Source organism: Pristis pectinata, chromosome 3 (genome assembly GCF_009764475.1).
Source record: "Pristis pectinata isolate sPriPec2 chromosome 3, sPriPec2.1.pri, whole genome shotgun sequence".
In the NCBI taxonomy this organism is placed as follows: Eukaryota; Metazoa; Chordata; class Chondrichthyes; order Rhinopristiformes; family Pristidae; genus Pristis; species Pristis pectinata.
In genome coordinates this window covers 2,349,776-2,362,630 of record NC_067407.1, presented here as the reverse complement: position 1 = coordinate 2,362,630, position 12,855 = coordinate 2,349,776, and the positions used below count along the sequence as shown (strand labels likewise).

General features: G+C 50.0%; 1 protein-coding gene across 4 annotated transcripts in view; it reads right to left on the bottom strand.

Annotated features, from left to right (window-relative positions):
- Positions 1-12,855, bottom strand: part of LOC127568859 (collagen alpha-1(XXIV) chain) — a 274,610-nt gene that overhangs the window by 98,417 nt on the left and 163,338 nt on the right. For all 4 annotated transcript variants that reach the window (XR_007956090.1, XM_052013085.1, XM_052013087.1 and 1 more), the window contains 2 exons: positions 10,692-10,745; positions 4,765-4,818 (listed from right to left, as the gene is read on the bottom strand). Coding sequence is in view for 3 of the 4 variants with exons in the window: in XM_052013085.1 (XP_051869045.1) it covers positions 4,765-4,818; positions 10,692-10,745 (108 nt within the window). In the remaining variant the exon portion in view is untranslated. The remainder of the gene's footprint in view (positions 1-4,764; positions 4,819-10,691; positions 10,746-12,855) is intronic.

Below are 12,855 nucleotides of genomic sequence, written 5' to 3'. Positions count from 1 at the left end.
TTATGACCTTGCACCTTATTGTCTACCTACAATGCACTGTGTAATGAATTGACCTGTGCGATCAGTATGCAAGACGAGTTTTTCACTGTACCTCTGTACAAGTGACAATAATAAACCAATTCCAATTCCTTTGACAACCTTCCTCACTATCCACAATTCCAATTTCTGTGTCATTTGCAAACTTACTACTCAGACCACCTACATTTTCATCAATGATCATGTCTATAGATCACAAACAATGGTAGTCCCAACACTGATCCCTGCGGGACGCCACTGGTCACAGACCTCCAGTCAAAAAACACCTTTCCAACACTACTCTCTGGCTTCCACGACCAAGCTAATTTTGAATCTAATCTACCAAGTCACCATGGATCCCATCTTCTGAACCAGCCTACCATGAGGGGCATTGTGGAATGCTTTACTGAAGTTTATGTGGATAACATCCACTGCCTTACTCTCATCAATCTTCATCTCCTCCTCAAAAAACCCATTCATATGACTTGACCGACCCCGCACTGCCCCGCTGACTATCCCTAATAAGTTCATGCTTTTGCAAATGCGAGTAGATCCTGTCCCTAAGAATCTTCTCCAGTGATCCCCCTACCACTGATGTAAGGCTCACCACCCTATCATTTCCTGGTTTGTCCCTGTTGCCCGTCTTAAACAAAGGAACAACATTGGTTGTTCTGTCATCTTCTGGGACCTCACCTGTGGCTGAAGAGGACACAAAGATCTCTGTCAAGGCCCCAATCTCCTCTCTTGCTTCCTTCAGTAAGTAGTGTAGAAGCCGGTTTTACAGAGTACTGCTTCTACAGAGCAGGAAACTCTGATTTTGGGAGAAGGGGAATTGGCACTGTGAGAGGAAAGGGTGTTGTCCTGGTACTTGTCCTAGTTGAGTGAGTTGAGGCATGGAAAGGCACCTCAGAGCCCCAGAGTGCACACCCTGCACCATGCAGGGACCCCAGGACACAGGGATGTTGTCAGCTAGAGGAGTTCGAGCAACAGCTGACGTCACTGCGGTCTGTCCATGAGGTTGAGAGTCTCATGGATCACACGTTTCACAAGGCAGTCACCCTTCTGCTGAACAAGTCCAGGCAGAGAGGGAACGTGGACCATCTGACAGAGTAAGCAGGTAGTTCAGGGGATCCCTGAGGGTATCTTGCTCTCTAACCGGCTGAGTGGTGATGGGGGAGAGCTTTACCTTGGGGAGTGCAGCCCAAGGCAAGACCATGGCTCCATGGGTTACCAAGGCACAGGACCAGAGGAGGAAGACCAAAAGAGCGATGGGGATGTGTTTATGATGCCGCAGGTAGATGCAGTTGGAGATGAGGTTCCAAGAGGACAGATTGCCTCCCTAGTGTTACTGACTGGCTACCAGAGGGAGAGGGAGATCGGACAGAGGTTGTGGTCCATGCTGGTACCAACGACGCAGGCAACAAAAGGGGTGGGATCCTGTGGACAGATTCTAAGGAGCTAGGAGAGAGCGTGTCCTCAAAGGTGGGCATGAAGACACAAGAGACCGCAGGTGCCGGGATCTGGAACAACACACAAAATGTTGGAAGAACTCAGTGGATTGAAAAGCATCTGTGTGTGTGTGTGGGGGGGGGGGGGGGGGGGGTGGTGGAGGGGAAGGAAGTTTTGGGTCGAAACCCTGCATTAGGACCTAAAACATAGAGAATTCTTCTCCCCCTACAGATGCTGCTCGACCTGCTGAGTTCCTCCAGCAGATTGTGTGTTGCTCCAGGGTAGTCATCCCTGGATTACTCGGTGCATTAGTGGGACATGAAGGAGAGGACAGATGAATGTGTGCCTGGGGAAGGTGCAGGAGGGAGGGCGGCAGGTTCCTGGGGTATTGAGACTAGTTCTGTTGGAGGCAGCTTACAAGTGCAGGTAAGGTTTTGGAAGCTAAAATTAGGCAGGTCCCTAAAAAAGCTCAAGCAAGGGATTAGGAAGGTCAAAAGGGGCCATGAGATGTCACTTGGCAAGTGGGATTAAAGAGAATCACAAGGCATTTTACACTTACATTAAAAACAAGAGGATAACGAGAGAGAGGGTAGGACCATTCAAGGATAAAGGAGAGAATTTGTGCCTGGAGTCTGAGGATGTGGGCGAGGTATGAAACAAGTCCTTTGCGCCAGTATTCACCAAGGAGAAGGATGTGGAGGATAGTGAGAGCAGTGTGGGGTGTACTAATGTACCAGGGCATTTTGAAATCAAAAGGACGTGGCACTGGGTCTCTTGAGGAGCATCAAGGTGGATGTCCCCAGGGCCTGATGGGATATACCCCAGGTTGGTGAAAGAGGCAAGAGAGGAGATTGTTGGGGCCTTGAAGATCGTTGTATCCCCATTAGCAACAGGCGAGGTCCTGTGGACTGGAGAGTAGAAAATGTTATTCCTTTGTTCAAGATGGGAAATAGGGATAATTCAGGAAATGGAAGGCTGCTGAGTCTCACATCAGTGGTAGGGAAGCCATTGGAGAGGATTCTTAGGGATAGGATTCAGGCGCATTTGGAACAAATATGACAATCAGCAGGGCTTTGTGCAGGGTGGGTCATGTCCTACTAACGATTGAGTTTTCTGAGGAGGTGACAAAGATGATTGATGAGGGTGGGGCCACTGGATGTTGCTTACACGGACTTTAGTAAAGCATTTGACAAGGCAGATGGAGTTCAACCTGGAAAAGTGTGAAGTGATTCACTTTGGAAGGTCGAATTCAAAGGCAGAATACAGGGTTAATGGCAGGACTCTCAGCAGTGCGGAGGAACAGAAGAGTCATGGGGTCCACGTCCATAGATCCCTCAAAGTCACTGCGCAGGTCGATAGGGTTGTTAAGAAGGCATATGGAGTGTTGGCCTTCATTAGTCAGGACATTGAGTTCAAGAGACGCGAAGTAATGTTGCAGCTCTATAGAACTCTGGTTAGACCACACTTGGAGTATTGTGTTCAGTTCTGGTCGTCTCATTGTAGGAAGGATGTGGAAGCTTTAGAGAGGTTGCAGAGGAGATTTACCAAGATGCTGCCTGGATTGGAGAGCACGTCTTATGAGGATAGGTTGAGTGAGCTAGGGCTTTTCTCTTTGGAGTGACGCAGGATGAGAGGTGACTTGATAAAGTTGTACAAGATGATAAGAGGCATAGGTCGATTGGACAGTCAGAGACTTTTTCCCAGGGCGACAATGGCTAACATGAGGGGACATAATTTTAAGGTGATTGGAGGAAGGTATAAGGGGATGTCAGGGGTAAGTTTTTTTTACACAGAGAGCGGTGGGTGCGTGGAACGCACTGCCGGCAGAGGTGGTGGAGGCAGATACATTAGGGACATTTAAGAGACTCTTAGATAGGCACATGGATGATAGAAAAATGGAGGGGTATGTGGGAGGGAAGGGTTAGATATATCTTAGAGTAGGCTAAAATGTCAGCACAACATCATGGGGTGAAGGGCCTGTACTGTGTTGTAACGTTCTACGTTCTATGTCCCTCATGGTAGGCTGACCCAGAAGATTAAGGTGCATTGGATCCATGGTGACTTGGTAGTTTGGATTCAGAATTGGCTTGCCTAAAGGTGGTGGTGGAAGGGTGTTATTCTGGCTGGAGATCTGGGACCAGTGGTGGGCGATTCGAAAAGGAGAGAGATAAATGTTCGAAAGATCCAGGGATGGAGGGCGATGGGGAACTGGCACAGAAGGGGAGATGAGACCTGGGGCAGATCACCCATAGTCACAGTGAATGCTGGAACAGGACTGAGGGGCCGAGTGGCCTCCTCCTGCTCCTACTTTCTTGTGTTTTATGTTCTAAAAGCTGGGAAGTAACACTGAACTTTTACAAAGGCCACAGGTAGAGGATGCATCCAGTTGTGGTCACCACACTCTGGGGAGAATGAGAAGGGCTTGAGAGGATGCAGGGGGATTTACTGAACGGTCCTAGGGATGGGGATGGTGTTGGAGAAACAGGAGCCGTCCTCCTTGGAGCAACGGAGATTGAGGGGAGATCCGACAGAGGAGGAAAAGAGGTGTGCAGGTTTAGACGTGGACAATGAAAACCCATTCCCATTAACTGATGACACAGGGACCAGAGACACAGATTTATGGCATTGGGTGAGAGATCCAGGAGGATGCGAGTGAACTTTATCCACAGTGACTGGGTGCTCTGGTTTCCTCCCACATCCCAGCGACGTGTGGGTTGGTGAGTTAAATGGCTGCTGTAAATTGTCCCCCATGTGTGGGTGAGCGAGGGGGGAACCTGCTGCATGTTAATGGGCATGTGAGAGAGAACAGGCTACAGGGAAATAAGTGGGGGAATGGGATTGATGGGATTGTTCTGAGAGCCAGCAGATACCCGATGGGCCGAATGGCTTCCTTCTACACCATGAGATGTGAGTGGAATGACCTGGAACTCACTGCTGAGAGGAATGGAAGGAGAGACAATGATTCCTGAAGGAAATTGGATCGGCATTGAAAGGAAGTAATTCTGGCAACAAGCAAGCTGCTGGAGGAACTCAGCGGGTCAGGCAGCATCTATGGAGGCAAAGGAACTGTCGATGTTTGGGATCGAGACCCTGCATCAGGAAATAACCCTGCTGGGCTCCAGAGAGAGGGATGGGGAATGGGATTGGAGGGATTGCTCTTCATACAGCCAGCAGGGAGTCATTGGGCCAAACAGCCCCCCTCTGAACCATGGTGACTCCATAACTCAAGGACGAGAACCTGGACATCAGTTTGCCAAACCTGTGGATTTTGGAGCAGGATGTGTCTGACTTCCAGCTTACCATGGATCCCTTCTCCCCAGGTGGGCCCAGAGGTCCAGGATCTCCGCGATCACCCTGCCGTAGAAGAAGAGACACGTTAAACATCGGCCAACCTGAGTACCGAGAGATTCAAATATCTCTCCAAATCTCTCCGTCAATCTCTCCAATAGCAATTAAACATTTACAATTTGCATCAAAGTTACCTGCTTGAATTCCTACATCACAGTTTTAAATACATTTCATTTTTAGGACTAGCACTGTAGCACAGCTGGTAGAGCAGCTGCCTCACAGCTCCAGAGACCCGGGTTCAATCCCGACCTCCAGCGCTGTCTGTGTGGAGTTTGCACGCTCTCCCTGTGACCACGTGGGTTTCCCACGGGTGTTCTGGTTTCCTCCCACATCCCAACGACGTGCGGGTCGGTGGGTTAATTGGCCGCTGTAAATTGTCCCCAGTGTGTGGGTGAGGGGTAGAATCTGGGGGGAGTTGATGGAAATGTGGGGTGGATGGGTTACAGGGAAAGTGAATGGGAGAATGGGATTGGTCTGTGTGCTGGCACTGACTCAACAGGTCGAATGGCCTCATTTCAAGTCATAAGGAAATAGTGAAAGTATCTCTGGGATGTCCTGAGATCATCACGTGCATCGTGCCAAAGAACTGCAGGTCGATCTTTAAGTTGTTGATATTAATTTGCCCAAGTCTGTGTTTTATGTTAAACACACACCCTGTGCACTTTCTTGTCGCTGGGCCCCAGTTCGTTGAGAGATTGCCTTCTCATTAGACAGGCCATGCATCAAACACCAGTGTGATGCACATGGACTGCTAAGAATCTGAAAAATTTACAGCCCAAGGCAAGCTTCCATTTCAGTGCAACTGTGAACAAACAGCAGTTATCGAGATAGAGCTGTGTGGGACCTTAAACTTTGATTGACAGGTCAGAGTCAGAGAGTTGTACAGCACAGAAAGAGGCCCTTCAGCCCAACACGTCCTTGTCGACCTTTTTTCCCCTCAACACTGATCCCATTTGTCTACAGGGTGAAAAGCACAGAGTCTTTTTCCCAGGGAGGGGGTGCTAAAAACAATAGGTTTAAGATCAGAGGCGAGAGACTTAAAGGGGACATCAGGGGCAGCTTCTTCACGCAAAGGGTGGTGCGTATTTGGAATGAGCTGCCAGAAATAGTGGTTGAGGTGGGCACATCAGCAATGTTTAAAAGCTATCTAGATAAGTCCATGGATAGGAAAGGTTTAGAGGGTTATGGGCCAAATGCAGGCAGATGGGACCAGCTCACTGGGCAACACAGTCGGCATGGACGAGTTGGGCCGAAGGGCCTGTTTCCGTGCTGTATGACTCTATGACTGGTAGGTCCGTATCCTTCTATGCTTTGCCTATTTAAGTGTCTGTCTCAATGCCTCTTAAACACAGATTCCACCACCTCCTCTGGCAGCGAGTTCCAGATACCAACCACTCTCCATGTAAAACACTTACCCCTCAGATCCCCTTTAAAACTCCTTAAACCTTAAACCTCTGCCCTCTTGTCTTTGACACCCCTACCATAGGACAGAGATTCTGACTATCTACCCTGTCTATGCCTCTGATAACTTTATACACCTCTATTAAGTCACCCCTCAGCCTCCTTCGCTCCGGGGAAAACAATCCCAGCCTATCCAATCTCTCCCCATATCTAAAGTCCTGCAGTCCTGCTGAATCCCCTGTTCACCCTTTCTAGCACAACCTCATCCTTCCCATAGTGTGGCAACCAAAACTGCACACAATAGTCCAAGTGTTTTGTAAAGTTACAAGATAATGTCCCAGCTTTTATATTCTGTGCCCCAACCCTTGAAGGCAAGTATTCCATACACCTTCTTCACCAGCTCTGTTGCCACTCTCAGGGAATTATGGACTTCAATCCTAAGGTCTCTCTGTTCATGAACATTCCTGAGCACCCAACCATTTACTGGATACGTCCCACCTCCATATGAGTTCAGAAAATACATCTTCTCTCACATTTTGCGATGAAGTTCCATCTACCAACCCCGCCCCATTCCTATCAAGAGCAACCAGACTTATCCAGTAGTTCCTGAATTCTCAAATGTTTGAAGAATTTTTGCTGATGAATGTTTGGGCTAAGGGTCTTCACTTTATGGAACGATTTTGTGCTGTAACAAAGAGCGGCTGCTCTGTGCCCATGGGAGTACCCTGCACCAAGATACCCCAGGCATTCTGCCCAGACTTTTCACTGAGTGAGATTTCACTGAACTAAATGTCTCAAAAAGCAACACTTTTGTAAATCGAGGAATGGCTGTATCCCATCTGGTACATCTCAGTAACTAGCCGTAGATCTCATCACCGGCGTCTCAGTAACTAGCTGCAAGTCTCATTACCTGTTGTTCATTAACTAGCAATAAGTTTGCTCAGCTGTTGCTCTGTAATGGGCAGTAAGTCTGTATCTCAGTAACTAGCAGTGTTTCATCACCTGTTGCTCAGTAATTGCTGTATCCCTGACCTGTTATGTTTCAGTAACCACACACAAATCTCACCAACCATATCTCAGACCGCCAGCTGTAAATCTCACCGACCACAGAAGAATCTCTGGAGGCCTGTCAGGTCATTGTTGGGAGGATGTTTCCACTATTAATTTTCCCTGTCACCTGTGTTCCCACATTCCCATCAGCTCCCCCCAGATTCTACCCCTCACCCACACACTCAGGACAATATACAGTGGCCAGTTAACCCACCGACCCGCACGTCGTTGGGATGTGGGAGGAAACCGGAGCACCCAGGGAAACTGATGGGGTCAGTGGGAGAGTGCACCAGAGACCCGGGTTCAATCCTGATCTCTGGCACTGTCTGTGTGGAGTTTGCACGTTCTCCCTGTGACCACGTGGGTTTCCCCTGGGTGCTCCAGTTTCCTCCCTCATCTCAAAGACATGCAGGTTGGTGGGTTAATTGGCCGCTGTAAATTGTCCCCAGTGTGTGGGTGAGGGATAGAATCTGGGGGGAGTTGATGGGAGGGTGGTGAGAATGAAATGGGATCAGTGTAGGTTTGGTGTAAATGGGTGGGTGATGGTCGGCACGGACAGGGTGGGCCGAAGGGTCTGTATCCATGTTGTATGTCTCTTTGCCTCCATCTGAATGGCACCGGAGGTCAGGATCAAACCTGCACCCCAAAGGCTGTGAGGCGGTGGATCTACCAGCTACATCACTCGTCTCTGTCAGCGGCACTGAGCTCGATGGTGGGGAGGTTCAGTTCCACTCCAGAGACATGAAGACAATGATGGTGATAATCTGGGCTGCAATGTTGTTGAGTGCAGAACGTTCTCTCAGTCATCCCATAGAGTCATGGAGTAAAACGACTCACAGCCTCAAGAAGGCAACATCCATCATCAAAGATCCCCACCATCCGGGCTATGCCATCTTCTCACAGCTCCCATCGGGCAGGAATCACAGAAGCCTGAAGTCCCCACACCACCAGGTTCAGGAACACCTACTTCCCTTCAACCATTCGGTTCTTGAACCAACCGGCGCAACCCTAATCACTGCATTTTAGCAACACTGGGACCATTTTGATCATCTTGCACTAAAATGGACCTTATTTTGTTCTAATTGTGTTCTTTCTTGTAAAAATTGTGTATAATTTAGGTTTAATTTATGTTTTTCTTGTGAATGCTGCTTATCTGATGCTCTGTGCCTGTGATGCTGCTGTAAGTAAGTTTTTCATTGCACCTGCGCACACATGGACTTGTGCAGATGACAATAAACTCGACTTTGACTTTGAAACAGGCCCTTCAGGCCAACTTGTCCATGCCAACCAAGATGCCCATCTAAGCCAATTCCATTTGCCTGCTTTGGCCTAAATCCATCTAAACCTTTCCAGCTCCATCATATTTACTCTGATGACAGTGCCTTCCCCACCAGGGCTTCTGAGACGTCTCCCTGTTTCCTCAGCTGCGTTCTCCCAGCCACAACTGCTGACCGTGCTCTCAGCCATGTCCATCACACTTCCTGCCCTTCTTCTCCTAACCAGAACAAAGATAAGGTTCCCCGAGTCCTCATCCGTCACCCCACCGGCAGTCACATTCAATGGATCATCCTCTGTAACTTCTGAGACCTCCAGTGAGATTCTACCACCAGACACATCTTCCCCTCATTCAGAACCCTCCTTCCTTCCTGGACCATTGAGTGTAAGGGTCAGGAAGTCACACTGCAGCTTTAAGAAGACTTTGGCTAGGCTGCACTTGGAGTATTGTGTGCAGTTCTGGTCGCCTCATTACAAGAAGGATGCGGAGGCTGTGGAGAGGGTGTAGAAGAGGTTCACCAGGATGCTGCCTGGATTGGAGGGCATTGGCTGCAAGGAGAGGTTGGACAAACTTTGATTGTTTTCTCTGGAGCAGCGGAGGCTGAGGGGAGACTTGAAAGAAGTTTATACACTTATGAGAGGCACAGATAGAGTGGACGGTCAGAATATTTTTCCCAGGGTAGAAAAGTCAAATACCAGAGGGCATGCATTTAAGGTGAGAGAGGGTTGGTTTAAAGGAGTGCGGGGCAAGTTTTTTTTCACAGAGACTGGTGGGTGCGTGGAACGGACTGCCGGGGGAGTGGGTGGAAGCAGACAACAGTGGTGTTTAAGAGACTGACAGAAACATGAAAACACAGAGGACGGAGGGATATGGATCACACAGGCAGAAGGGATTGACGTGGTGTTCGGGACAGACATGGTGGGCCGAAGGGCCTGTTTCTGTGCTATACCGTGTCTGTGTTCTGAGTTCAATGTTTTATGGTCCTCTGTGACTTACTGATGCACTCTCCCATGGCCATCTACACCCATTCCCCTTCCCACGCAGCCCCAACCCAGTAACCAGCTAAAGCTCTCACCTGCCACCACTCAGTAACTAACTGTAAATCTCTTTCCTGCCCCATTGTAATAGATTGAAAATCTCACCTCCTGGATCTCCAGATAAGTCTCACTATCAGATGCTGTTACGCAGAAAAAAATTATGATTATGCGTACATGTGATGTTGATTGACGGGTAAATGTTGGATGTGACCCAACAAACAACTCGGCTGATCTCACCCCGAATCATGCCAGGGATCTTCAGTTGAACATAACTCCTGAAACAATTCATCTCTAACAATGCAGCACAAGCTCTGTTCACACGGAGTTGTCAGACAGGGTTCTTTGCCCTGCAAGGAATCTTGATGTGGAAATCTTCAGCATTATGGTCTTGTAGTGTGGTGTTGAGGGAGCACTGCACTGCGGGAGGGCAGTACTGAGGGAGGGGAGGTACTGAGGGAGTGTCACACTGTGGGAGGGCGGTACTGAGGGAGTGTCACTGAGGGAGGGGAGGTACTGAGGGAGGGTCATACTGAGGGAGGGGCAGTACTGAGGGAGTGTCACACTGTGGGAGGGGAGGTACTGAGGGAGGGTCACACTGAGGGAGGGGCGGTACTGAGGGAGGGTCACACTGAGGGAGGGGCGGTACTGAGGGAGGGTCACACTGAGGGAGGGGCAGTACTGAGGGAGGGTCACACTGAGGGAGGGGTGGTACTGAGGGAGGGTCACACTGTCAGAGTTCCCTTCCTTCACGTGGAACATTCTACTAAGATGGGTGTAAATATTTAATTGTACAACTTTGAGGAAGAACGCAGAGTTTCTCCCTGGTGTTCTGGTCCCAACATGCTCCCCACCCAGGTATGCCCAGCTGAGTGTGGAGGCTCCCTGTGGAAGTTCGTGTTTTGGCTGCAGAATGCCATTTGGAGGGTGAGGTGGAGGGGAACATCCACAAGATGTCCTCCTCAGTTCACGCCCCCCCCAACTCCCCAGGCTTGGTGGTGGAGGTGATTTCAGGAACCACCAGGCACATCGAGCACCACCTCACTCTGACGCAGAAATAACCCCAGAACTCAAGATGAGGAAGTTTAATAGTCTTAACCGATAATATGAAACGTTACCTTTTCACCGAGAATCCCAGGGGGACCCCTTGGTCCAGGCAAACCTGCAGGACCCTGTGAACAGACAGACACATCAGATGTTGCTCGGTAGGTAGGTTAGAGTCACAATATTTATGGGGACAAACTGACAGAAGGAGTTTGTTCAGCCGCTTGTTCCTTCTCACTGAGGTTGTGCTGGGCTCCGTGTTAACAGCAGCCACTCACCTCGGCTCCCTTTGATCTGTTTGGATCTGCTTTGTGCTGTGGAGATAGAGATGTCCACGGGCATCGGTTGTGGCTCAGTGGGCAGTACTGCCCCCACCTGGGCAACCCTGGCAGCACCCCAGCAGGGATGGTCCTCTCACCTTCTCTGCAACTACAAAATCCTGTGTCTGCTCCCTGTCCCAGTGCCGATGATGGGTCACTGACCTGAAATGTTAAACTGTTTCTCTTTCCCATAGATCTCACTGCATAGGAGGAGGCTGTTCGGCTCATCCTCTACACTGCCTCACAGAGCAATCCCGCACCCCGACGATTTTCCTGTGTCCTATTCTCGACGGTTCCCCGCTTCTCCTACTTACAAGAGGGGCAATTTACAGTGGCTGATTAACCCACTGACCCGCACGTCTTTGGGATGTGGGAGGAAACCGGAGCACCCGGGGGAAACCCACACGGTCACAGGGAGAACGTGCAAACTCCACACAGACAGCGCCAGAGGTCAGGATCGAACCCACAAAAAAGTCTGAAGCTGGGAGGCTGGATGATCCTCCAACCGTAGAATGGTTGCAAGACAGGAGGAGGCCATTTGGCCCATTGTATCCATGTGAGTTCTCAGTCAACTGTCTAGTTCCAGTCCCCAACATTTCTCATAACCTTAAACCTAAACCTTCCAATTATTTTCTCCACCACACCTTTATTCCAGAAGCAAAATACTACTGGAATCTTCCATTGGGTCAGGTAGCACCTAGGGTAAGAGTACCAGGTGAGGTGAAGCAGTGACCTTTCATCAGAACCGAGTAGCTTCATGGGCCCCTCAGCGAGATGTGTGGCAGGAGGATCAGGGCAGAGTTGCTGGTTATGTGTGGGAGAGGATGGGAAATAAGTGGGGCAATGGGTTTCAAGAAGAGTCAGACACAAGAGACTGCAGGTGCTGGGATCTGGAGGAAAAACGAGCTGCTGGAGGAACTCAGCGGGTCGGGCAGCATCTGTGGGGGGAGATGCACAGTCGACGTTTCAGGTCAAGACCCTTCATCTGGACTGAAAGATAGTGGGGAGGTGGCCGGTATAAAGAGGCGAGGGGGAGGGGAGGGGCAAGAGCCGGCGGGTGGTGGGTGGATCCAGGTGAGGAGGGGTGACGGGCAGGTGAAGGAGGGGAGGGTGGAGATGGTGACAGAGGCTGGGAGGTGGGAGGTGGGAGGTGGAGGTGACAGATGGTGGGATCTGATAGGACAGGAAGGTGGAGCCTGGAATCAGGGAGGGAGGTGGGGAGGGCAGGTGGGAAATGTGGGGAGAGGGTGTGTGGGTGATGAGCAGATGGAGTGGGGGGAGGAGGGGGAAGAAACAGGGTGCTGGGGGGCTGGTTAGGTCAGGAGGAGAGGGAAGGGACACAGGGGAAGCTGGAGAATTCAGTGTTCATGCTGTAGACTGCCCAGCCTGGAGAGGAGGGGCTCTCCCTCCAGTTTAGCCTCACCCTGGGAGTGGAGGAGGCCATAAGACATAAGAGCAGGATTAGGACCATTCGGCCCATCGAGTCTGCTCCACATTTGATCGTGGCTGATTTATTTTTCCCTCTCAACCCCATTCTCCTGCCTTCTCCCCCGTAACCTTTGACACCCTCACTAATCAAGAACCTATCAACCTCTGCTTTAAATACACTCAATGACTTGGCCTCCACAGCCGTCTATGGCAATGAATTCCACAGATTCACCACCCTCTGGGTAAAGAAGTTCCTCCTCATCTCTGTTCTAAAGGGACGTCCTTCTATTCTGAGGCTGTGCCCTCTGGTCCTAGACTCTCCCACTACTGGAAACATCCTTGCCACATCCACTCTGTCCAGGCCTTTCAATATTCGGTAGGTTTCAATGAGATCCCCCCTCATCCTTCTAAATTCCAGTGAGTAAAGGCCCACAGACATCAAACGCACCCCTTTCATTCCCGGGATCATTCTTGTGAACCTCCCCTGGAC